Source organism: Callospermophilus lateralis, chromosome 6 (genome assembly GCF_048772815.1).
Source record: "Callospermophilus lateralis isolate mCalLat2 chromosome 6, mCalLat2.hap1, whole genome shotgun sequence".
Lineage (NCBI taxonomy): Eukaryota > Metazoa > Chordata > Mammalia > Rodentia > Sciuridae > Callospermophilus > Callospermophilus lateralis.
The window spans coordinates 46,062,780-46,090,421 of NC_135310.1; the positions used below are offsets into that span (position 1 = coordinate 46,062,780).

A 27,642-nucleotide genomic window follows, 5' to 3' on the forward strand; every position below is an offset into this window, starting at 1 on the left:
TATTTGGGTGGTAATGAATATTTGCCTTTTTAAAAATTATATTAATAGTGCTTTTTTTCCAGATACACTTTAATTAGTTTTGTGACCCCTGTATACTAGTTTTTCCAGTGATAAATCAAAAGTAGAAATGATCAGCCCTGATTTTTCTTTGTACTAGGGAAACAGAACCAGAAAAATTAAGCTTCCACCAGGCCTAACATAGAAGCAGAAATAGGCTCAGATCTGAGATCAAGGTCCTTAGTCCCATCCCTCTGTCTTCTCCATCATATTCAGCCCCTTGGAAGGAGCACTGAAGTACCATTTAGTGTGCTTTTTATAATAATTTGCTTTTCAGCACATCATCCAAGATGTGCTAGTTAAAACTTAATTGCCCTTTAGAATGATTTGTGACATGTCGCCTTCATTCTTTTAACAATATTAATTCTACAAGTTAGTTTTATTACACACACATTATTTTAGGTAGAAAGATGTTCTCTTTTAGAATCTGGATTACTCCTCCAGGTAACGTCTCTTCAAATCTCAGGAGGAGATAACAAATCAAACATTAAGAATTGAAACTGATAGAGGTTCATATATGATTTTATTTAAAGCATCAATGGAATAATTAAAATTTGTATCCAAAATTATCTTGGTAATTGTCCCGTAATGATGCCCAATGTTGAGATTCCAGAATTCTTGAAATAATTATTTTCAGACAACAGCAACTAGTAGAGTAGGATGGAGCACTTTGCAAACACTGTAAGACCAATGGCTCCTCAGAACACTGGCCCAAGCATATTAATCAATCTTTGATGGATACATTTATTTATTATATAGACATTTATGGAGTACTAGATACTGTTTTACTGAATACTGGGTACATATATAGCAATGAACAAGGAAAAGTGTATGTCCTCATCTTGTTGGTATCTAGTGGGTTGTCAAACAGTAAAACAAGTATGCAAATAAGATAATTAGGAGGTGATAAATAATGGAACAGAAGTGAATGGGCAGATATGCTAAGACATAAATAAGGATGCCAACTTTGTGAGTTGTTAGGAAAAGAGCTCTCTTAAAAGGGTTCTTGAAGATAAGAATGAGCCAGGCATGCAAAGAGCCTTGCAGCCAGAGGAAACAGCAAGGGCCCCACTCCTGAGAAGTGGCCTATCTGCTCATTGACAATACAAGTGTCTTCCTACCTACCACTAGGAACACTGTGGTGATATCAATAGATGTAAATTTTAATCTCTGCTGGCTATCTATGTCTAACAGTCAATAAGGGAGAAGTTGAGGTCTTTTTCTGTACTTTGAGAAAGAAAGGAAAATTATCAGGGGGGACACAAGGGAGTAACATATGAAAACATTTAGAGATCAGCGTTTGAAGTTTTCAAATCCTGCCTTGTGATGCCAGCTGTCGATGTGAGGGTTCCCAGAAGCCAAAGATCTTGGCCAGGTGTTGAAAATTGACCCGACCCTTGATGAATGGACAAATTTGGATTGACCAAAAGGAGGCAGTAAAGGGTGTTTCACAATGAGAGGACTGTGTAAATAAAGATGATAAGGTGGACCGAATTTGAAAGAATGCTTGAAACCAGGAAGTCTCAAAAGCACTCTCCATGGGAACAGAAAGTTCATAGGAAGTGTTGAAAGATCAGTAGAGCACTTTTGACAACAAAGGGAATCATTACAGTTTCTTGAACAAGAAAGTAGTATGGTAAAAAGGAGAACATTTGTACTATTAGATAAAAGTTAATTAAAACTAGAGGAAGAATCCTGAGAGGCTGGGTAAGAGAAGCTTCTTTTCGTCTCTTTCATTGTTTCTGGTGATGAGAACATGGCCTTATGCTCATCTCAGAGAGTATGCTGTACACAAGACACGAAGGAGTTGGTGATGACACTTAGTTATTGAAGGGCAATAAGTCAATTGTCAAAATGCCAGCTCTTGAGTCCAAGAAAGTGAACAAACAATTATCAGTGATAGAACTAGAGATGTTTTCTGGGATATTAAATGATCCATGCAGAACTAGAGCAAAAGTGGAAAGTTGAATCTGGGAATCTAAACAGGTGATGAAAACTGAGGGCTTAGCTCTTGGGAATGAATACTTACCTGGAAGGTGATAAGAGTAGGTGGCAGGGGAAGATGGGGATTAACAGAGACAGAAAGATAATAAGCACGTGAGTAGATAAGCACGTGAGTAGGGAGAATGCACCAACACACCAAAACAGCAGTTGTATAAAGCCAATACAAGGAGGAATTTCAGGCAGTAAATAGAGAAAGTTCTTGAGGAAATATCATTATCATTATCACCGTAAAAATGACAAATAACCTTTTAGAATAATTACTAGGTGCCCCAAGTTTTTTAAATATAATAAAGTATTTATTTCTTTCCATAACCTTTAAAAAGAAAATGCTATCATTATCTCCATTTTACAGATGAAGAAACTTAGGCACAGAGATTAAACAATTTGCCCAAAATTACTCAGTTTGAAGAAGTGGAACTAAGATTCAAACACAGGCATTGTGCCTTCAAAGCTTGAGTCCTTAACTCTCATGCCAAATGGTAATACCCAAAATGGTGTTTTAATTACATAGTTTAACTTCTATCTTATGTAAGTTTCTTGAAAAGGAGTTAATTAACAGTTTAAAAGTTGGTTAGAAACCAGGAAGTCAACAGATGGCTGGACAGTGATTGGATAAATCCTTACAGCAGAAGACACCCTGAAATTCTCTAGGGTGAGGCAGAAAAAGGGAAGGAAGAAGAATGTACCCTTTGATCTATTTTTTCTTTCTCCTCTTCTCCCATAACACTATTAGTTGTCGATAAAGGAAATTGTCTACTTTGACAAGAGAAGCGATACTAATTTGTGAGGCGAATGGCACCTTTATTTTATATTTAGCACTTTCTATATATTACAAATATGTGCATCTTTATTTGTGTACAAGGAATGCCAGTTTATTTACATTGATTGTCAAAGTTTTAGACTAAAATTATTTGTTTCTTAACTTTCCTTACAAAATGAGAGTTAGATTCCCAAAACCTAAGTCTAAATAGTAGCCTCAGTGTTGGTTTTACTGGAGTTCAAATCTTGGGTTTTCCCTATTGGGAGGCTCAGGTCTTAGAGCAGGAGCTGTGGACAACCGTGCTGCCCGCTGGAGCAGACAGGCATGCTTTGACAACCACTTTAATCATGTCTTTCTCATTGCCTGAAGAAGGCCTTTTCATCCATGCCCTTCAGGGCTCCAACCATCTTTCTCACTTCTCCCTTGTTTGAAGAGAAGGCAGAAAAAAATGTTAAATTCTCAGCCTACCGGGCTCACTAAGGAGTGCACCTGCATGGTACCACAGCTGTCACGGGGGGAGCTATGGTAGCCCTTCCTTCAGTGAACGAGGTAATGCGTTTCTTTGGACTTTAAACTCTGAATGGTTATGATCTGATCTTTTTTTCATACAGCAAAATAATGTCCAATAGAATTGGCAGCTCAGAAACTTTTGTTATTTTTCCACTTGAACAGAATAAAATTCTTAGCATGACTCTCCATGATTTTGGCCCACACTATGGGTAAGGCCCACCCTAATTTGCAAGTATTCCCCTGTTTGGTCAGGCCCTGTGTGCTATTCCTTGTTTATTCTGCAATCTTCTGCTTTCCTTCCTCTGTGCTTAGACTGATGCCACAGAGAGTCTCTCTCTTCCTATTCGTCTCTCCAAGTCTCTAGTAGTATTGGCCCCAGTTCAGTGCTGCATACACTCCTCATGTAATGTTATCTCCACCACACAGCCTTGCTGAATTCACCTAAACAAGATAAGATTGCATCTCTAGCTCTCATTTTATCTGTTCTAGATAATTATGTGCATATATTATCTTCCCTACTACACTGAGGCAGAATCTGTATCTAATTTAACTATGTATTTTCCATATCACCTACCCCTAACAGAAAGTTAAAGCTACAAGCTCTAAGAGAACATATACATACTAGTGATAGTATGTCTTTCTAAAACTTCTCCTTTCTCTATGTCCTAATTAATAACTATGCTGAACTGGGTATAGGAACAGATCTCCTGGCTCTCAGTCCAGTACTTACTCTTTGACAATGGTGCTTCTCCTTCTAAGATGCACATTGAAATGTGCTTTAGAAATCCCCATCCAGGAGCCCCAGACCATAAAAATGAAAATCTGGGGAATGGAGCCCACAACATCAGTTGTGTTAAGACCTCCACATGATTCTAATATGAAACAAGACTAAGAACCCTACAGCTTGAAGGCCCCTGGATCATTTTTTGTTTACTAGGTAATTTTATTAATTTGAGAAACTTTTCTTTTTTTTTAGATAAGCAATATTTGAAGTAGAAAAGTACTAAACGTAATAGATCATTTTGTTTTGCTTGCAACAGTAGCTTACTTAACTGTTTAACTTTTCAGATTTTTCGAAAGAAAGCAGTGGAACTTGGGGTAAAATTGCTACCTGCATTTCATACTCCCTCTGGAATACCTTGGGCATTGCTGAATATGAAAAGGTAAAACTTCATTTTCAACAACATATTTTAAGGGGAAATGGTTGAGATTGTGGACTAATAAGTAAACACTAGATGGATTAGTACTTGTGTGATCATAGTGACAAATTGACCCCACTGGGCTCTGTCCTTGTCTTGGAAGCTATAAGCTTCTCAGTTTTCCATAGCCTCAGAGGGTGCCATCATGAAGAGCATAGCCCCGACAGGATCATGGAAACCAGACATGATCTGAGGTCTTCACTATTTCATGGAAAGATCACATCAGTGATATTGTCTCTCTCCATAAATATCAATAGCATCCCACTATCTTTTAAGTCATCATGAAATTGTTTCACTTCAGAGAAAGCAAATTCCTAAGAGCATTTAGCTACTGAGGATATTACAGAGATAAGACACTGGGAGAAATCAGATTCCCCCAAACAAAGGAGCTGGTAAAACTGACACTTGGAGCACCTGAGACTTTCCTGCACACCATTGCAAGGAAGAAAGGGGGCTGATTCATTGACCCAGATCAATCCAACCTCTCATCCTCTTTGGGTGGGGAAACCTGGTATGCCAAGTCCATGAGAATATGGCCCCAAGAAGAAACCTGAATTAAACAACTTTCTAGTGTTCTCCCAGGGAGTTGTTTGGGTTTTCACAATAGTTTCAGCATGTCATTTAAGATTCTTAATTTCTTCCTTTCCATGAATTATTAATGGCTTAGGGGGCTCTTTGAGATTAGAAGGATGATGGTGAAGATTGCCACTATTATTATCATAAAGTATGGTGGGTTCTTTACACTTATTACCACACAGAAGTTTCACAATAGCCCAGTAAGGTCAATACTGTTGTTATCTCCATTTTATTCATAGGGAACTGGAGTCACAGAGAGATTAAGTAATTTGCCTAACATCATACAGTAAGTAAATGGTAGAGCTGTAATATGTATTTAGATGTTTATGTATATACATCGATGCATAAACACAAATGGGTTTCTTAGAAACACCAAAAAAACGAACAGGGTGGTGTGGCAGGATTAATGGACATTTATTCTTAATTATTTTTAGTGACATTCTTTCCTGAAGTTCATTATGAAATTGCTGATTATTTTTTAATAAATAAATCCATGAAAGGTCATGCTTTGTTTTAATTCATCCTGTGCCTTTCTATAAGTGTGTGTTTGTCTGGAGGGTGGGCATGTTGAGGCAGAGGGAGGGGAGTCTCCACACCACTGGGCTTCATTAAACTCATATAGTTCTCTGCTCTATAATGTCTCAGGGTCTGTTTTTCTGAATAGGGCTCCTAATGCTTTTTCTTATCAGCTTGAAATCTTTGCATGTTTTGCTTGTAACAGTAGCTTACTTAAGGTAGGACAGAGTCTGAGCTTGGCTTGGAGGCAAGTTGGTGTTTATATGGAGGCCCATACATTTTATATTTGGCTCATGTAGACCTTCTCTATTGCATTCCATATCAACAGACTCTGTATTTATAGATAGCATTCTGACCAGAATACCCTTTTCTTATGTAAGGTAAGATCCGGTAACAAAAGCATTGCTCAGTTAACTCACTTTTTCCCCTATCTGCCCTCTGAGAAAAATGATGTGGGTATAGTAGTACATTAAACCAATTGGTTACCAAGAGACCTGCTTCTAGGGAGAGACCTACTTGAGGTCTGTTTTCAGAGCAGTCATTTAAACTCTCCAGTCTTATTTATAAACTGGAAAGTAGGCTCGTCCAGTAGTTCTTTTGTGAGCTTCACATACTTTCAGATTCCAATGAAATCTATACCTCAGCTCATAAAATACAATTTCCTGAGTATACAGATTTGTCCACAATTTCCAAAAGTTAACAGCATCATGGGTGCCCCCTAGGACCTGAGAACCTCAGGTGTCAATTCCTAGAGTAATGATCAATCAAGGTTCCTGATGTAGGATTCTGTGGAGCTAATTCCTCTTACTTCCTGGAAGGTAATGAAATCAGATAAAGTCTTACTAAAACTAATAGAGACGGTGTGGGCTAGTTATTTGTATAAATTGAGTTAGTTATTGTAAGTTGCTGATATTTTATTAGTTCTGGCATCTCTTGAAATAGAGATAAGAAACTGGATTATGTTGAAGTATATTTAACTTTACTTAGTGTTTATTTGTAATAGTCAAGTGGATTGTTCCTTAGTGAAATCTATTTTTTAGAGTACTGTGAAGATTTTTTTCAGTACATAAGGAATAATTAACTATTAAATTCTAAATCCTTTATTATTTTTCATATCTGTACCTATCAAGATATGAACTGTGGTGTGAAATTTTTTTATAATACTTAAGACTTTATGATTGATTTCAAAGATTACAGGAAATTTTTATATGGTGAAAAATAATGGTCATTTTCATTTATGTATTCTCTGATGTCGTCAAGTTAAACCAGAGGAAATTAGGTAATCCTTGGCAGCTGATATGATATCTTCCTGGCAACTTGAATGAATTTTTTATTATGTGTTTTATTCACCTTTATTCTCATTTACCAAATAGCAGTGACTTACCCAAATTCACACAATGAGCATTGACAAGGTTAATTGTAAAGCCCACTAAAATCCTTCCTATCCCTTTGTCCAATCAACTATATTCTTATAATCCAGTCTCCTTTTATCTGCAAGGTTGATTTATTATATTGAGATCTTTCCTATAAGGAAATAAAATGACATTTCCTTTTTATCCACAGTATTACTTTTCAAGTGTACATAGATGCTATTTTCTTTGAATCTTTGTGTTTTTACAGTCAAGACCTAGGAATGTCGGGGGGGGGTATCTTTTTTTTAGCTTTTGAAAGTTGTCACTAGCAAAAGTTTCAAAGGAGAGGAGGGAAAACATGTCTGGCCAAATCATATGTTCTTAATTACCTTCCCAAAGTAAGAGAATGTTAGTGGAAGGATGCCCAAGGTGGTGGCATGGAGGGCACTTTTTAGGCTAGAAATATATTCACTGTGAGCTAGCTTTGACTCTGGGCAAGAAAGATAATAGGAGGGACACTGAATATACTGGCTATAATATCATATTCAATTTTTAAAATCATTATGAATGCTACCCTTTACCAATACCTATATTTCAACAAAAATATGAGCTTCCTGGTATTATTTGTTCACATACCCCTAATTTTCTGATTTCTTCCCTAAAGATAATTAACATCTTTACTTTTTCTTTGTCAAAAACAAGCATTTCTTTGAGTTCCTGGCATGATAACAGTTCTGTTCTAAGTCCTGGTAAGATTTTTCTTTCTCTTCACTTTGCTCAAAAAGATAACAGGCATGTCCTTTCCCTCAGGGGATTCACAGCCTAGTTGATAAAGTAGAATATATACTTAATATGTCTTATTTTACATTCACACATGTAATTGACAAATGTAAGGTAGTCTGTTCCAGTAAAAGATAATAAATGCTCACTGGGTTGAATTTAAAACAAGCAGGGGAAGTTTATATGTTTGGAACCAAAATACCAATAAGAGGAATTGGACTTCCATATTTGTGCAAACTGAAATATACAGAGAACCTAAATAATGTGTCATATGCTACCTTAGGAACTCTGTCCCAAAATCTATTCAGAAAAAATATTTTTAAATTTTCTCTTCTGCTGAATCTATAATAAATTCTTAATTTAAGAGCATCCATATTAAGTTATAAGTTAACTAGAATTGTGATTTAATAGCAAGTGGTCATTTGATAGGCGTAGTGTTACAGACAGTGTCAACCAGGCAAATATGCCTACTTCACCCGTACAGTTATAGAATGAAGATGCTTAGGTTATGTAATGTCTCTGCTAAAAGAGAACCATTGCCTTTCTAACAGATTAGATTTTGATATAACTCAATTTCTCTAATGTGAAAATGTCAGAGATTGATGTCTGATCTTGTTACTACTATTAGCAAGAGGCCCTGTGCAGTTTTTTTCTCTAACTGCAGAAAAAGTCACCTCTGTGGTTTGTAAAATCAAGCATTTCCCCATTTCCATATTTCCAGGTAGAATGCAAGCCTCGGTGTAAAGTAGACTTAGATTAGATTTTGGACTTTCTAAAGTGTGTTCTTAATTTAAAATAATGTAGTTAATGTTCCCATTATTCATTTCTATCACAAAGCATACAGTGTGGGCATTCCTAATAATTATTCTGTCTTTCTTGATAAATGACTTAGTTTTAGCCAGGTACTATTTTATCACTTGTTCTGTTGTGGTTTTTTCTGAACTGCCACTTGCCTGGTGGTTATATTAAGTTAAGAACTGTCTAGAGTGTGTGCTTTCATTGCACATATTGAGGCATGTGTCAGGCCTGGCCTATCTTCATTCAGATTCTCATTAGTCAGCAAGGTGATGAATGAGGCCCATCCCCCTCACCCGTTTTTATTTCCTTCTTGGTAAAGTTTTATTTACTGATTATTCTAATTATCTGACAACAATGTATACTGTGTCATTAGTTACACTGAAGCTCATTTTATTATAATTGCAAAGTCCTTTACCTGAGCAGGGCCTTATTAAGAGCAGTACATGGCTTTTAATAGTGAAAGATTATCCTATGTGAAGTGTACATAGTGTATATATTTTAACAAAAGGTGATAGCCTTCTTATTGGGGTTTTAATATCTTGGTGATATAAAGAGCTAAAATAATAAATTGTAGTAGTTTGTTTTTTAATTGACACAAACAAGAAGATCCAGTTTAATGGGTTAAATGTTTTTAAAGTATTTTCCATATATCTACATTAATAAATTTCTACATTATTAAATCTGCTAACAATTTCCAAAGTTTCTTGATTTCAAATTTGAAGGGAATATATGTTTTAAGATGAAACAGAAAACAATTCCATACTTTCACATCATAGGAATAGTATTAAAATATTAATAAACAAATTTCCTGAGCATAAGTAGATCAAACTGACTTAATGATTTGTTAGTGTTCAAGAGGCAAAAAATACTCCTTAATTACCCCAAAAATGTTATACAGCCTGTGATGTAAGTCCGAATGTAAAATCAGATTACAATTTATGTTCTATTTATATATTTCACAGATCTGTTAAGAATTCAAAGATAAGTTTACCAACTCAGAAAAGTAAAAAAGAGAAGTTATAGTCTTGCCACTATCTTAAGCTAAACTTTTCATGGGTTCTTTTACCTCTGGAATTCTTTTATCCTCTGAATTAGACATTTTGTTATATTGGATTTCCCTCCTTTGTTTTTTTTTTTTCATTTGTACTTTTTCTGGAAATGGTAATCAATCATACTTTACATTTAAAAAATGACAGGCCAGAGTTATTAATATCAGACCTTTGAACAGGTATTACTGTTTCCTCTCAAGGTTCGGTTTTTTTCACCCCATTACTGCCCGCAGTATTCAGGCCACAGTTAGTGGGAAAGGAATCAGGTTTAATTAGGAAAAGCTTGCTAATAGGGGAGATGGCCAGACACTCATCCTAAAGGCCATTTCAAAGAATTCAGTACCTGAAAGGGTTATTTTACGGGGAGAGAAAAAAGCAGGAAAGTGAGTCAGTTAACAGGTGTGCATTGAGCTGCAGATATTCAAAGGTGTTTTCCTTTCTCTTAGTGGGGCAGCCCTGTAAGTTTGCCCTTAGTGGGGCAACCTTCTGCTCCTGAGCCAGTTTATAAGCATTTAAAGGAACCACAGTATTTTCATGCAAGTTAAACATTGTTCTTTGTGATTATCAAATACTTTGATGTTATTTGAAGACCATCAGGTGTTCCAGGTTCTGAAAAACTAAAGATTACTGACTAGGAGGTCCAGGAGACTAATGTGTTTTTTTTTTCTCTTCGGTCCTTTTTACTGGACTAGTTGACTCTAGAAGTTAATATGTCAGTCTCTCAAAGTGGGAATGTCTTTTAAAGATGAGCTTTTTGTGGGCTGGGGTTGTGGCTCAGTGGTAGAGCGCTCGCCTCGAGTGTGGGAGGCCCTGGGTTCAATCCTCAGCACCACATAAAATAAATAAATAAGTGAAGTAAAGGTATAAAAAAAAAATAAACTTTTTGTCCTGTCAAAGTTGTAATGCTGAGCAAATGGAAAAACAGAATAACTTTACAAGGGGGAATTTTCAAAATCTCAGGTAGGGTAGTGTTAAAAACAAACTGGTACAGACATTACTGTTGCGATATTATCATAGTTAAAGCTCTACTTATTAACACTGTCAGTATAAATTTCAACCATGGATAATTGACTATCAGAGTTTGCCTTCTCATAGTGAAGCTAAAACAACAGCAATATGGCATCTATCCTGATGACCTCACAAGGCTTTGTTGAAAATGTAATTGAATAATACCTTGGAAAAAAATATTGTAGAGTGTCAGGAAATAAATGCATGTTGGGTTTATTCTTTATGGTCTTGTTGTCAATATTTGACTATAAAATAATATATACAGATATGGTCTGTGAAAATGAAGGAATTAAGGATGTGCCATCTCAAAACATGCCACTTTATTATATTGGTTATTTCAAGCTGAAATCACCCAAAGAACTATAACTGCACAAGAGCCATTTGGCCTGTTCTTTCCTACATGCAGATTCTTTTGAGAAGGTTTGCCCTTCCCTTGCAGGCAAGAAAATAACCTTCATCACAAAGAGACTGGCAATCTGAATAAATAAGCTCTTTGGAATAACCTGATATATCATTCACCCGATATATCCCTCAGTGACATCCCTAGAATTTACTGCCCTCATCCAGTGATCCTTGTATCCTATTATTACTTCACAAATTTGTTGGTCCCTGTTTAAAAAGTATGAAAATATCTTGCTTTAGTCATTGTGCCAGACTTCATGTCATGTGATCCCCATATACATATGAAATCCATAAAACTTGTCCTTGTATGCATTTCTCCTGTTAATCAGCCTTATATTAATTTGGTTCCTAAATCCAGCCAGAGAGCTCACATAAGAACTAAGGCAGAGGAGGAAGAGGATCTCTCCTTCCCCTGTAATAAAATTGTAGATTTCTAGAACTAACTTGGTGCTAATGTCCTTTCAGTAGTCTTCAGCTATTAGGCCATCAATGCCCCTAACCTATTCTCAAGCTGAGTTCTATATTCTTAAGCCAATAAGGGAGATGGTATTGATAGAACTGACTAGAAATCTGGAGTACGCGTCCAAGGTCTATATAGAATGATGTGGTTTTGTGCACAAGCTTTTATTGTTTTTCTTTAATTATTATTTTGGATCCAGCATGTAGGGTTAAAACTGAATTTACTCTATAAAATTACATTTACTGGTGAATTATCCGTTCTAGAAATTAGAGCTGTGCAATCTATGAGATTTTAAAGTATGTGAGGCAATAAAAGGTTATGTTCTTTTTTAAAGTCCAGCAGGCTAGCTAATGCCTAATTATTATGGTACAAACTCAGTCTGAAGAACTGGGTGCATTCCTGCTATAAACATCCACATAGCCCTATTTTTTTATTCTTAGGCTATGCTGCTTCTACTAAGTGTCTAACCACTATGGTAACTTTACATCAGTGATTTTCAACCTTCCCAGTACTTTGAAATAATGGAGAAATTAAATATATATATGTGTGTGTGTGTGTGTATCCATGTATATGTATGGATACACACACACACACACACACACACACACACACACACACAAAATATATTGCTGCATCCCTCATCCCTTTTCTTCCAATCTGTTTCAACTGATTTGGGGGTTGGGTCCTGGTATTTATTTAAAGTGTCCCTGTTATTCACAATTTGCTGATTCCCCCTCAAAAAGGGAGACCCCCAAAGCAGGATCTTTTTCATTCAGTGTCACAAATACAAACACTTGGGACCACTGAGTTCTAACAGCACAAGTTGAGGTAGTGGCCAGAGAATGGAGAAGCAGGAGACCAGTTTCCAGATAAGCTTCTCAACCCATTGGAGATGAAATCATAGATATGGGGCGGGGGAATGAAACAGAAGAACAGGCTAATAAAGGGGAGAAATATTCATGTATTTTCATAGATAGGGATTTTCCAGAGCTCAGGCACAACCCCTTTTTTCTCTTTTTATGGTCTCATGCTTCCCATCCTGGTGGCAGTTAAGTGTGTCACGTAGTGTAGAAATTAGATTATAATGATGTGAGAAATTATCTGGTGGTTACTCTCAGCCATCTTAGATCCAACTGGTTAGGTCTAGTCTACTTGAAGGAAAATTTCTGGTCTTCAGGTGTCCTGTCTTCAAAGACAAGAAAGATTAGAAATTCTAATCAAGTAGAGTAGTTCTGCTAGACCAGGTAGGCAGTACACTGGGTAACATCCCAGAGTGTTCTAATATTCAACAAGGGTGAGGATCACAACTTTGGGGTTAGTATTTATATGCCAAGGAGAGCTTCATTTCTTCCTCACCTTTGAAAACTTTCCACCATCCTTGATGGTCAATTTAATTATTGAAATATAACAATATCAGAAAATTAGTTTGTAAATACCCAACTTTGGGAGAACAGTGTTTTTCAAACTTGGACAGTATCTGAGAATTTCTGGAGAGCTTGTTGAAACCTATATTACTACACCCTATACAAAGAGTTTCTGATTTGGTCAGGTTTTAGTCAGGTTTTATAGTTGCTCTTCTAATCAGATCCCCACTAATGCAGAAGCCTCTGCTGCTGCTGATCCAAGACCACACTTTGAGCAGTATTGTAATAAGAAATGACTGAGTCATCAGCTGGTGGCTCACTCCTATAACCCCAGCTACTCAGGAGGCTAAGGCAGGAAGATTGCAAGTATAGGACCAGCTGGAGAACTTAGATCCTATCTCAAGCAAAATTTATGAAGAAAAGACAAGACTGAGTCATCTACGTTCTTTATATCTTATGTCTTAGCTGCTCAGTGAGGCAGCTAACTCCACTGTTAGGAAGGTGGCACCGGGGTATATTCTTTTGGTCATTAATTATACTTTTGTTAATGACTATGCAAAGTTTCCACTTAAGTTGAAGCAGTTTGTTGCTTCTTCTGAAAAGCCACTAATTCCGAACATTAATTACCTTAAAATAATTTACATGTTCTTTTTTCCCCTTGTACTTCTTTTTTTTTTCAACCTAATGAGACTAGAAAACCAACTTTGAGCCATCCTAGCATAAAGAAAACAAAAAGGTATTTTTAATTAAGAACTTGAGGGTAACTGTTTAAAAGCAAAACCATTTCAATAAAGCCATATTTGTGGCTTCAGGCAGAGTAACTTTATTATAAGCAACAGGGGACCTGGCTCCATAACTTAAGGTACTACAAAAGCCAAAGAAGAGGCAAGGTTTATCTTCCCTCCAGATGAGTAGGAGGAAGCGAAGGCCTCTTCTGAGATCACTTAACCCTCTCACTAAACCTTGGATCACTGTGTCCACCATGCACTCAGCATATTGACCAAACAAAAGGCATTTACTTATTGCACGCAGACAGATAGCAACACTTATTTAAATGCTCTTTGTTATAGCCTCCGTTATGAAGAGGTAATCTATGAACAGTTTGAACAGAGAATATTTTGATGTTATTAGTCATGCACTGTAATGCAGTTATAGTAAAAAAGCTTCAGGATTCCGAAGTAGCTTCCTTGCTTCTCACTTCCCTAGTCATGAGTGAGGTTAACACCCAGGTAGATGAGATTTTAAAGTATCTTTTTATTCTATGGAAGAAGGAAACAGACCACATCTGCTTCTAAACACTGGCTCTCGGATTCTCATTTCTTCTGCATCTTGTCCTCCAAATCCCACCTGCACAGACATCTTCTGTGCTTGTGATTGGCAAGGGAAGAAAATTGAAATGTGAATGGAGTGGCCTAGTTGATGGATCCCTCAACCATGAATTAGATATTTTAAAATATTTTTCTACACTTTCAGAAGCTCCTATATTTTAAGGGTAAATTGTAGCATATGAATAATAAGTGCAGGAATTTGTCAAAGGTGATGTGCAGATAATTGAAAACCCATCTATCCCAAGAAGGTTACTTAAATCCTTTTTTAAAAAATTACTGGTGATATGTGGGAAGTCTGTTAATGCTACCAGAGTTCTAGACCAGAGGCCCAACTCTGCAGGTCCCAACAAATAAGATCTATCCACTTGCCCCAAAAACCAAGTGGAAAAAATAATAGTAAAAAGCAGGAAAAGAACTTTAATCATAATGTAGCTATTCTAGAAAGACAAAGGGGACCAGCATTTCCAGCCCTGTCTTCCAGGGATACATCCATGAGCTTCTGAGTTAGATAGATAAAGGGGGAGCCAGTCTTGGTCAGACTGTGATCTGGTTGATCATTCTCTCAGAATTAGTCATCCAAGGCCTCATCTGATACACAAAAGTTGCCATTACCTGGGGTTAGTTTGAACCGAGCACAAGATGTTTATCAATCAGATCTGTTCTTCCTGGAATTCAAGGTGACTGACGAATAGCAAAGAAGATATACAAAATGGAGGCAGAGAATGTTTTATCCTGCTTTTAGTTACACATTGAACATTTGTAGACCCATGTAAAGAGTCTAAGTTCTTATTACATTAAGAGACCTTCCTCATGCTTCAATTTGGGGCAGGTAGTACCTTAGTACAAAGTACATGGGATTGAATTGTTAAGTATAACCACTGCTTTCCCCACAGTATCTAGCATTCTTTAAACAGTTAACTCACTAGGAAATTTTTATATAAAAACAATTATAGGTATTCGAATGCAGTGAACTAAGTTTTTCAAATGTACAGAACTAAGATTTTACAGATTCAGCTTTGTTCACTCTATTCACACAATTGGTAGCAAATCAGCCTTAGCAATTTAAAATTTATGCTGTGTACAGAACTTAGATTAGGGACAAGTCAGAACACATAAATTCATATACCGCCTTTGCAGGCCAGCAATGGAATAATCTCTTCAAGGAATTGACTTCCCCAGGTTTTTAATGAGCCAGCAATCAATTTTCCTGTGATTGATCTCAAGACCAGGCTTCTGTTGTTAGTGTGGGGCCAACCTTTCAAATATCTAATTAATAAAATTTAAAAGTTTATGAAGTAGTTTGAATAGATATTTGAAAATCAGCCCAGGTATCAAGGCACTTTACCAGCCCTTATAATTGTTAATCATTGTAAATATTCAACTTAATACATTGAATCTGAGTGGGAGTTGGAAGGTCAATATAAAATATTTAGACTACAGCCAATAATTTTTAAAAGCCTCCCAGTCTCAGTGGTACATTAACCACTCCAGGTTTCTTCCTTATGCCGTAATAGCTATAGTGGATCTCTTCTGGAAAATGGGATGAACAATAATTGATTGCAGTCTCTTATTAACTGGAGAAGGAAAGTGATGGAGCAGTACTAAGAATTAATTGTAATTTACGAATCTGGAAATTAATGTGCAGCTGGGCATGAGTACAGGCAGTGCAATTTGGTGATTTAGCAATCATGACAAATTATCTTCATCTGTAAGGTGGAGAGTTGTTAGAGTTCCTTTATTCAGTTTTTAGTAGCAGACGCAGCTTCAGGAAGACTTTATACGAATGCTCATGTTGCCCTTTTGTCCTGAAAATGTCAATTGGAACTTAGTATTATTAATTAAATATCACTTTCCCTCTTTGTCATGTCATGCTATAGTTTTTATAGAACATTTGTACAAAACAGTGATTACTGGTAATTGACCTGCATATGTTGAATAATCTTAAAATGCGACTGAGAGTTTAATGTACCTTGTAAATTGAGAGGCTTCCAATTAAGTCAAGTTCTTAAGATAATCACTTTAAAAACTAATCAAGTAATAGGACATTAGTAAAGTTCTTATTGACTTAATTGTGACAAATTAATAAACAGATCCAGTGCAATTACTACAATGGCTTTATCAGTGAACAGTTTTCTAAAATTTAAGCATAAATCGGTGCTGCACACCCCCCCCAAAGTAAAACAAAAATTAAATAAGCCATTTTAAGGTTGGTATAATTTCTCATAGCTGTGTTTGAAAGCTCTTAGAAGTTTGGATTTTTTTGTGCGTTTCTTTTAAAATATCATTACCTTTGTTTATTTCAAAGGTCAGTGAATCTACTTTCTGAGTCCTTAGAGCACATGACTTTACAAGAGACCTTTCATATGCTTTGGACAAGACTGTTACCTCTTATATGTTCTCTCGGCTTTTTATGCCCTGTGCCACTGTATTGGTGCATCTTCTCTCTGTTGAGAGCTATAGAATGTCTTCTACTCTCTGTCCTCAAGAGCTACCCCCATGGTATGTTTTTATACCTGGTAGGCACTCTGCAAATGGACATTGGAAAGTGAGTGGATTGTGAATTAAGATTTGTCATAATTTTTAAATATTTGACAGTGCCAATTTCCATAACTGGGCTGATTGTATTTAAGAGAGATCAGCAGAAACAAAGGTCAGCAGAAAAAGCAGGGATATAAATCAAAACATATCAAACTCGTGTGTGTGTGTGTGTGTGTGTGTGTGTATGTGTGTGTGTGTGTGTAAGATGCTGTTTTATTGAATATAACTTTCTTAAGTGTGATCACAATTCCTCTCTAAAAATTGGCCCTTATAACTTTGTTAAAGTAGACTTTATAAGTAGTATCAGTTTTACAAATATAATGCTTATGATAGAATCTAGAAATCTGAGGATCTGGAGAGTGAGGTCATTGGGACCCAAAAGAATAGATAGCTGTGTAATTGCAGGCCCCCAGATGGGTCAGTGCCTGCTTGCTACCCCTTTATATCTCCAGAAATCATCCTGGAGCCATCTTCACCACTTATGATTGAGTCATATGTCAGGATGCATGGGTTTTCTAGTAAAGAAGTGTGTGCATGTGCGTGTGTTTGTGTGTGTGTGTGTGTGTGTGTGTGTGATATATATACACACATTTGTAATTCTAATGGTTCTCTATGTATTCTGTTTATAACGCACAGTCCTCCGCAAACAAGGAAGCATTATAGAGTCCTAATAGTAATTGTCATCATCTGGGACAACAAAGGAAAGTACACAATGAAGCAACCCAGCTGAAGAAGGATGATTTTAAATTATCAGAATACCCTAAAATGAGACTGAAATAAGGACTAAAGTTATAGCAATTTTCCTAATTATAAAGTATTTAATTGCAGTTCTTAAATTTATTAGGAAAAAAGAGAATGTTAATACTGTATAAGTGGAGCACTTTTAGCCATTTATTTACATGTGAATCACTATAACTGGTTTCATGATGAAATAGGGATTTGCACCCCACAAATTCATCAAGACCATAAACCAGTAGTCTTTAAACTCTTTTGGTTGCTTTCTCATCAGTAAAATAGTTTTTTGTACACTTACTGTTAATTTAATATATATATATAAAGTTATATAATTTTATGATATGTGTATTTTAAAAATATATAATTTTATAATATATTTATATGTGCATATATAATATACATATATACATACACATATATATGCACCATTGTATTAATGTCATGATCATTATAAGTAACATTCAAAAATTAAATTATAAATTACAAATTTATAAGATATAGATAAAATGAAATATTTATAAATTATTGAGAGTAGAGGAATATTTTTAGTGAGACCAGAATGAAATATATATTTTTAAAAAGTCATTAAAATTTCATTTTTGGTAGCGATTCAAAGATTTTATTCTGTGTTGCTTATGTCAAAACTTTGTTAACATCTGTCCCAGGTAGAAAAGATACAAAGTTGTGTTGATGAAAGAAGTCCAATATTGACTGACCTTCTTAAAACATGTTTGTTTTAAATGCCACTGTTGAGTTAGGCAAAGAATTTTCTTAAAATTCTGGTAGAAAATTTTCATCTTTTGTGGTACTATCATTTATTCTTACAAATTAATAGAAAGGTGTTTTGCATGTCTAATTTTAATATATAATTATATACATTTTAAAAATTTTAAATATGTAAGTTGTTTTTATATGTATACGTGCACACACACACACAAACACATACAGAGTTTGTAAAAATGAATTCAGAAACCCCTGAAATGCCTTCTCTGGAAGACTTTAAAGTGAAGTAGAAAATTCTGTGTAACTTTGGTACAAATATGAGTTTTATAGATGAACCACTTCCACAAATATTTTCATAAACATCCAATTTCAAGGTGATCTTTCCTTAGAATGAGTTTCTTTCTAAATGCAGATGTTTTATTCATGTTAAATTGTCGCCTTTATCTTGCAGTGGTTGATTGTGTTGTTTTCTTCCTATTCTATTCAAATATTTCATAGGTAGCATACTAATGGACAACCACTTGTCACAGAAAACACAAGCGAGTTAGGAGGCACCTTTCTTTCTGTGAAACGACCATTCTTGATTAAATGCTCGACCTCAAGACAATCAGAAAAGCTCCATTTGATGCAAAATATTATGATGGTCACTTTCCAGCTTGTTAATGAAGTATTGTGATATTGTAATTATTCTCCAGTGTAAAAGTTTTGGAATCTACAATACATCGAAAGTCACTGGAGGCCATAAAACAAGGGAAGGTTCCATTGCCAAGTTCTAGTTGTGGAGTCTATATTGGAACCTCCTGTGTGGAACCTTTCACAGAGGCACCAAGAGTGATCAGTGTGTATCTGAATATTTAATTTTATAATGTTTTTTTCCCCACTTTTAAATAAAATATTTAGAAATAGCAGCTTTGATAGCTTCTTCCTACACCCTAATTAAGAGTCTGGCATTCAGCTTCAAAGGCGGCTGCCATAAACAATAAATATCTGAATGTCATCTACCTTTAAGTCCAGACCAATTTCTTATCATTTGGCAGTTCATAATGGGCATATTGTCTCATTATATTAAGTGGGCTTTGATCTTGTTTAGATTATTCTTGAGAACGTTTTTTTTAAATTGGCTTAGAGGAAAGTTCTAAATTACTTTTAGCTAGATATAAATATTGTGAAATGAAATAATCCTATGACACATTCTCTTTTATTTGTATTAATTTTCTCCACTTTAAAGTGGGCCAACTACAGCTGTATGCTCAAAATGATTATTAATTAGATCAAGAGAGGTTTTTTTTTTTTTTAGATGAAATAGCTCAGAAAGTGCTTAATCACATGAGCCCTTAAATGTTGGGTGAGTAGGCAACAAAATGGTGGAGGGTGTAGATCAGTAGGGAAAGAGGGATGCTGTAAAATGAACAGCACATTTGGTGAGAATATCCAAGATTTTTAGTGTATTCATAGGGATTCACATTACAGAATTCACTAATTTCAGCTTCTGAGTGCAATGAGTAATAAATCCACAATATCATATTTATACTTAAAAAGGAGCTTCAAAAATAAAATTTATAGAATTAACGTAGCACCATATACAATAAGGTAGAACTATAAATTTGCTCTTCAAATGGTGTGATTCTACTTCATGTACAACCAGAGAAGTGAAAAATTCTGTTCCATTTATGTACAGTGAACCAAAGAGTGTTCTACTGTCATGTATAACTGATTAGAACTAATAAAAAAATTCTAAAAATTTTAAAATTAAAATAAATAAATAAATTTGCTTTTCAAGTTTTTCTAAGAATGGCAAACCCTAGGTCCCTTTTGAAACTAAAGGTGATGCAAAATATATTTGCTACTGTCTTGATTCTAAAGGAAAAGTGTGTAAAGGGGAAGAGGAGGGAGTTGGCAAGAATTGTGAGTACACAAACTTTGGGCATCCCAACAAGCCAGTAGTGATGCTTTAAGCTTCCACAATTCCCTAGTTTTCAGAGACCTTCCATATATATGTATATTTTCAAGGTCTCATTAATTTGATTTCATTTAATCTGGCACAGACATAATATCTTAATTTTTGAACTCTTGGAACTAAAAGAAATAATTTTATGCGTTAAGATTTCCCAGTACCTGGGGGAAAGGTAGGGAAGAGAAAATGATCTTAGCATTTCACTGGGACTGTAAGGTATTACTGTTAATGTATTTGGACCATATTCATCACTAGTCAATCCCAAGCGTATTTTAAAGGCTTTCCATGGGTCTGATTGAATTTTATGTACCTTCCAGAACTAAATTTAACTGGTCAGATTAGGTTCCTCTGTACATGACCACCTTTTGTTAGCCTCACTCTCACTATTTAAAACTAAAAGTAAAGATAAACTTACGAAATCTCCTCTCTGGAGAGTTAAAAATGGGAAACAATTTCCATAGCACCTTTCTTATCAGGATGCAAAAGCTAGAATTATGTAAATCTTTTCTTCATCGTCTCTTCCAGAATATGAGACCTGAGTTCTTTTAAATGTCTTATTAGAACCAGTTTTCCTTTGTCAGTGCCATCCTTTGCCTCCTGTACTTTCTGCTCTCCCCTATCTTTGTGATAATGTGATCAGAATTTGAAAGTGTATTCAGGAGGAACCTCAGTGATGAGGGTGAAAGTATTCTCTGCAGTTCTATCACTTCCTGATTCCAGGCCCTTCATGCGCAGGAGATTGGAAGTGGGTCTTTCCTCCCACTTCCAATCTCCAGCTCTCCTCTCTTCACCTTTCGAGTTACCCACACAGCACCTCATCCTCCCCACTCTACAGATATAATTACCAGACTCCCGGAAGCTACTCTAGGTAAAGCATCTCAGTAGTTCTTATGTTTGGGTCCTGAGATTGTACCTGAATCACCTACCATTACTTCCCTGACTCAGAAAGTAGAATCTATTGTCAATCTTTGTGTTCTTGAAAGAACCCCCTTCTCGTTTGCCCAGAAGCTTGTTTCTGAGCCCTCTTTCCCTTCCCCACCCTGTCCTTTTTCCTCTTGCTAATACTCCATTATTATATTTCACAGTATGTTTCTCTGTTCCTTTATACTGTTCCTACTGTTCTTTTCCCTTAAATTCCCTTCAGGCCCTTTATCAGATAAGGTTCTCCAGACGTGTTTAACAGAACCAGTAGGAAACACACACGCATTCCTGGGAATTAGCTCATCCCATCATTATGGAGGCCAAATAACCCCAAATCTGCCATCTGCAAGGTGGAGACCAAGGAAATCTGGTGATGCAACTTAGTCTGAGACCCAAGAACCAGAAAGCACTGGTTGAAGGTCCTGTGAGTCAGGAGCTCCAGTGCCCAAGAATCTACTCTCTGGAGAGATAAAAATGGGAAACTATTTTCATAACACCCTTCTTAGCAGTATGCAAAAGCTAGGATTAAGTAAATCTTTCCCTTCATCTTCTCTTCTAGAATAAAGAACCTGAGTTCTTCTAAATATCTTATTAGAACTAGTTTTCCTTCCTCAGTGCAAGAGAATATGATGTCCCAGCTAAAGTATAGGGAATTCCCCCTTTGTCCACCTTTTTGTTCTATCTAGGTTTTAACAGCCTGGATGTTAAAACATCCACAGTGGTCCTTAGCCAGTCTGAATCAGATGTTGATGATCTCTTCTAGAAACACCCTCACAAATACATTCAGAAATATTTTACCAGCTATCTTGACTTCTACAGTCCAGTCAAGTTGACACATAGAATTAACCATCACAGGTCCTTTACCATCACTTATTTCAGCCACTGCAATAAACTTTAATGCATTTTCTTGCGGGTTTCCATGCCATCTACCTCTCAAAGTCCCACACTGTTGAAACTTTATACACACACACACACACCAGGGATTGAATCCAGAGGCACTTAACCACGGACCCACATCCCCAGCTGCTTTTATATTTTATTTTGAGACAGTGTCTTGCTAGGTTGCTTAGAGCCTGGCTAAGTTGCTGAGGCTGGCTTTGAACTCTCAATCCTCTGGCTCAGGTTTCTGAGCCGCTGAGATTATAGACTTGTACCACTGCCCCCTGGCTCTGTTGAAACATTTTTAAAATGAAAATGTCATCATGTCACTTCCTTGTCTCTTCTTTAGTGGCAACTTATATAAAATCAAAATTAGCCAGATAAAAAGATGCCACATAATCTATACTTATGTTATATACATCTCTATATTATCTCAGTTTTGCCATAATTTCTACTTCCTCTGTTTGCTCTCTTTGTTCTGTCTGGAACAACCTTCACTTCTCCCTTCACCTTCAAGTCTCAGTTTGGGCATAACCATTCTGGAAAGTCTTCCTCACCTCCCCTACTGTGCTCAGTTTCCTTCATTGCCCTCATAGAGTGGCCTTGCTTGTCTTTATCCTGGAATACTCTCCCTCAGTTACAAGTGTCCAGATGCTCCTTTTGGGATCTGGTTGGACCCTCAAAGACGTTGGATAACATTGTTCCTTCAGGCATTAGTAAAGGACCGTGGCTGTGAGCAATTCCAGGGTGTTAGACACCCTGGCCGCGAGGCACAGACATCTAAAAGATTCAAGGAGTCACTGACCTGGGGAGTAGTTGTTCCCAGTACCTGTCACTGTCAGGCATCCAGGTAGATTCAGGTGAACGTAAGTGAATATATACACCTCTGTATTTGTACTGGCTCTTTCAAACCCTTGCAGGCAAACACATCTAGAGTCCCCCTATATTGTAAGACAATAGTCACTTCTTATTCTTAAATTCTTAAATCTCTAGCCCAGTCCTTGTTAGTGAATTTTATCCTTATATCCAGCTGGATGCAAGATAGCCCCTCAACTTAATATGTCAAAAAGTCATGTGCATAATGTTAACCCTCAAACAAGTTTTCCTTCCAGACTGACCTTTTGTTATACCAGTAATCTCAGTTCAAAACCCTAAGGTCATCTTTAAATTCTTTTCCCTGACAGTCTGTCATCAGATCGAATCTACTACTTTACCATGATATTTTTGACATGTCTCACAGATGAGTTTCTTTGCCATGCTCACTCCATCACCCTGCTTGGCTCCCATCAGTTCAGTTCTGCTGTAGAGCAATATCTTTGGAAATGGTCTTCCTGCTGCCAATTTATCTTTCCTTCCTTTTGACTATGTGCATGCACATACACACACACACACACACACACACACACACACACACACTCATCACAGCTAAATTTATCTTCTCAAAACATATTATTCCTCTGCTCTCTACACTTTCTCCCTTCAGTCCAGAATCTTTAATTGCTTCCCAGAGATGCTGGGCTTTTTTCAAATAGGTATTCTGCTCTTAAATTCCTGTATTCATCCTTATATAGCACCCTTTGTTTAGAAGATCCCTTTTACTTTTTACCCCAAACAACCCTGCTATTCTTTTTATGGAGGTGCTAATTTTCTTATAGAAGTTTTACACATTTCACATCCTCGATGCACATTTCAATGACAAGGATTAAAGAAATAAATGGAAGACATGGCTTTGTATAAAAAGAGGGGGAAAAAAAACTCTTCTGAGATAAAGTGCTAGTTTTCTTTGCAAGAGGGTTGAGAATGAGGATTTGTTAGAGTTGAGAGGACTATATTCTTTTTTTAATTAAATTATTTATTTATTCTAATTTGTTATACACGATGGCAGAATGCAATTCATTTCATATTACACATAGAGCACAATTTTTCAAGTCACTGATTGTATACAAACATTTTCACACCATTCATATCTTCATACATGTACTTAGAGCAATGATGTCTAACTCATTCCACCATCATTCCAAACCCCCACCCCCTCCTTTCCCCTCCTCCTCTTTGCCCTATCTAAAGTTCCTCCATTCCTACCATGCTCCCCCCCCCCCACCATTATGAGTTAGCATCCTCATATAAAAAAAAAAAAAAATCAGCCTTTGGTTTAGGGGATTGGCTTGCTTCACTTCACATTATGTTCTCCGACTTTGTCCATTTACCTGCAAATGCCATGATTCAAGCCTGCTATTTTTTTTTATTTATACATGACAGCAGAATGCATTACAATTCTTATTACACATATGGAGCACAATTTTTCATATCTCTGGTTGTTGTATACATAGTATATTCACACCAATTCATGCCTTCATACCTGTACTTTGGATAATAATGATCATCACATTCCACCATCATTAATAACCCCATGCTCTCTCCCTTCTCCTCCCACCCATCTGCCCTATCGAGAGCTCATCTCTTCCTCCCATGCTCCTACTTCCTAGGAATCAGTCTCCTTATATCAAAGAAAACATTCGGCATTTGTTTTTTTGGGAATGTCTAACTTCACTTAGCATTATCGTCTCTAACTCCATCCATTTACCTGCAAATGCCATGATTTTATTCTCTCTTATTACTGAGTAATATTCCATTGTGTATATATGCCACATTTTTTTTATCCATTCATCCACTGAAGGACATCTAGGTTAGTTCCACAGTTTAGCTATTGTGAATTGTGCTGTTATAAACATTGATGTGGCTGTATCCCCGTAGTATGTTGTTTTTTAAGTCCTTTGTCAACCCTGCTATTTTTAAAGATCCAGTTGTGTCACCTCTGCTGTGAAAGATTTCTTTAAATCCTTTTTATCATGTCACCCCCCCCCCTTTTTTTTTTTTGCCTTGGAAAAGCTGACCACCTCCCCCTTTTTTATTCTCCTAATACTCTGTCTCCTACTAGAAATGGAAGCTCTACCACTGAGTTGTGAGATTTCAAAAGTCCTGTATTACTGTGTTGAATCTACAAAGGTGAAAACTTCTGAGCAGATTAAAAATGAATATGTTTGTTTCCCCCTAAAATAAAAAAATATATAACTTCTGGTTAATCCCTGTCATGTAAACATGGCACTAGTTATTTAGCAAAAAAACAAAAGCCATGTTTTCATCCAAATGGTATTTTATCTTTTGCTGTTTTTGTTTGACATAGCTAGATAGATAAGATATTGAGGCTTCTCCATCATTTGAAAATGGTCTGAATATAATCTTTAAAAACTTATGTACCAGGGCTGGGGATATAGCTCAGTTTACAGTAGAGTGCTTGCCTCATATGCACAAGGCCATGGGATCAATCCCCAGCACCACGGGGGGTGGGGTGGGGGACACCTGACACCTCATGTACCCAGCACAGTGATTTATCTCAATACTGTTTAAATTATTTTATTCTAGCATGATAAGAAAACATTAGTTGTAGAAAAAACTTAAGATGCTTTATTTAAAGGATGGAAGAAGATGTTTTGTTCAGGTAGGATAATTTTAAAGTAGATCCCATGAGGACTTTAGTTAATAATATTTAGTGTGTACTAGAAGTTTTCTGAGAGAAAAATTGAGCTATTTTTACCAGGAAAAAAAAAAGATAATCTGTAGGTGATGGATGTTAATTTGCTTGACTATAAGAATCATTTCATATGTATATGTAGTATATCAAAATATGATTTTCTACACCTTAAATTTATGCAATAATTTTTTTAAAAATAGAGATATTACTTTTGGGAAAATACTTTGTAATGTTTCTAATATGAGAACATTCTAATTAGAAGATGGGGAGGAAAGTTAATCATATTAACAATGTGTAAACATGAGTCCTTTGTCCAGTGTATCTGTAATGAGAAAAGTAGAACATCATCAAGCTCCATGAATCACAGGCCTCCTTCCCAGTGCTAGCAGTGCTTTCCTCTTGCCCTCAATGAAATCTTCAAAAATACAGTTTTAATAATGAAGAAACTTTTTCCAACCATAATCTCTTTTTTCTTAGCATTCTGATGAGCAGTTTCCAGGGTTAATGACAGGGTAAGATAAATTTCATTAATGCTTTGGCACAAGAAATTAACATGCTCATGTATAGCACATATTTGAGTTCAGTCAAGTCAGTATTACTGCTCATCTCTGTCTCTAGAGCCAGGAAGCACACTGCCAAATCATGGAGAATGTCGTCATCAGCAGAAGGACCACACGGTTCAAGACATGCTTGTGATTGTTACTTGATGCCCAGTTTTTATTTAAGTCACAGTTGCTACAGCCAGTTTTGTTGTTGTTGTTGTTGTTTGGTTTATTTGTTTTTGTTTTGTGGTACTGGGGATTGAACACAGGGCTTCATGCATTGATGCTACATAAGAGCTCTACCTCTGAGCTCCACTCGCAGCCCTCCTACAGTTATATTAAAGTGAGATGAGCGCAGGCACAGAGAAGCAACCTAGGAAAAGGGGTCAGTGAACTAGACATGTGCTCTAATTGTGAGGAATTCAAGGAACCTGCTAGTTTATTCAGAAAATATCAGGTGAACCCCCTTCTCCTCCTACATCCTGTGCTATGTGCAGGCCGCACCTAGTAAACAAAAACACCTTCTTGGTGACTACCATGGAGTTTACAGTCTAGGGAAGCAACAGACATTAAGTAATCACAAAAGCATATCTTGTTACAGGGAGCTCAGAGATGGCCCTCTGGAAAAACTGAGATCAAAGAGATGTGCAGATAGTATTTAGGTAGAGAGAGTAAGTCATCCAGGCCCTGAGGCACATGTTGTATGAAGTATGCTGGAAAAAGTAAGGTAAGGCCAAAAGACTCAACAGGCTGGAAACAGAAGCTAGAACAGAGTTCACATCACTTGTAACTTGGCAGCAGTGGGAGGCTGTTGAAGGTTTTCAGGGGGGTGGGCAGCATGATTGAATTTGAGTTAAGTGAAGTTAGGATTACTGCTCATCTCTGTCTCAAGAGCCAGGAAGCATATGGCCAAATCATGGCAACTATTAGGAACTAATAGTTTTAGATTTCAATATGTACATCTTTGACATTTCTTTTAACTTTTTTCCCCAAACACAAGCCTATGGAGTCCTACATAAGGAGTTTACCATTAGTTTAGGCCCTTGAAATGCTGGTCATAGTATTTAACCTTGGTTGGCCTTTTGTTCTTGGTTTTGCCATCAAGTAGTAGCCTAGAAGATTTCTATTCATTGTAAGCAATCTCTTGCCATCAGAGTCTTTAATGAGGAAGTCCTAGAAAAACAGGTGAAACATCTGAGAAAAAGCACATAACGTATGTAAACAGAAAGTTTTATTTAGTTCTGCTCACTTATTTCAGATAGCCAAAGATGATTGAAAATCAGAAACCTGTTTATTTAATTTGGTGAGGAAAGAATCATGTAAAATGGATTCTGGTTCAGAGTTGCTACAACTTAGGATGAGTCCATTCACCAAAAACTAGACACAGAAAGTACAAATGTATGCTTATTCTTTTTAATATTTTTTGGTTGTCAATGGATCTTTATTTTAGTTATTTATATGCAGTGCAGAGAATCAAACCCAATGCCTCATACATAGTAAGCAAGCACTCTCTATTACTGAGCCACACCCCCAACCCCTGTGCTTATTTTTATCAGCTGATTTTATGTATTTTTAAAATAAAAAAGGAATTACCTAAGTTGGAAACATAATAGAAAAAATAACAGTGTAGAAAACTAACAAAAAAAATTCTAAAA

General features: G+C 36.3%; 1 protein-coding gene and 1 non-coding gene across 3 annotated transcripts in view; both read left to right on the forward strand.

The window, feature by feature from the left end:
• The window catches only part of Man1a1 (mannosidase alpha class 1A member 1), a 168,275-nt gene that overhangs the window by 87,332 nt on the left and 53,301 nt on the right, over nt 1-27,642 (forward strand). For both annotated transcript variants that reach the window (XM_076858303.1, XM_076858304.1), the window contains exon 6: nt 4,400-4,494. In XM_076858303.1, the coding sequence (XP_076714418.1) occupies nt 4,400-4,494 (95 nt within the window). The remainder of the gene's footprint in view (nt 1-4,399; nt 4,495-27,642) is intronic.
• Nucleotides 10,364-10,436, forward strand: Trnas-cga (transfer RNA serine (anticodon CGA)). Its single transcript has one exon. It is a non-coding gene; the product is annotated as a tRNA-Ser (tRNA).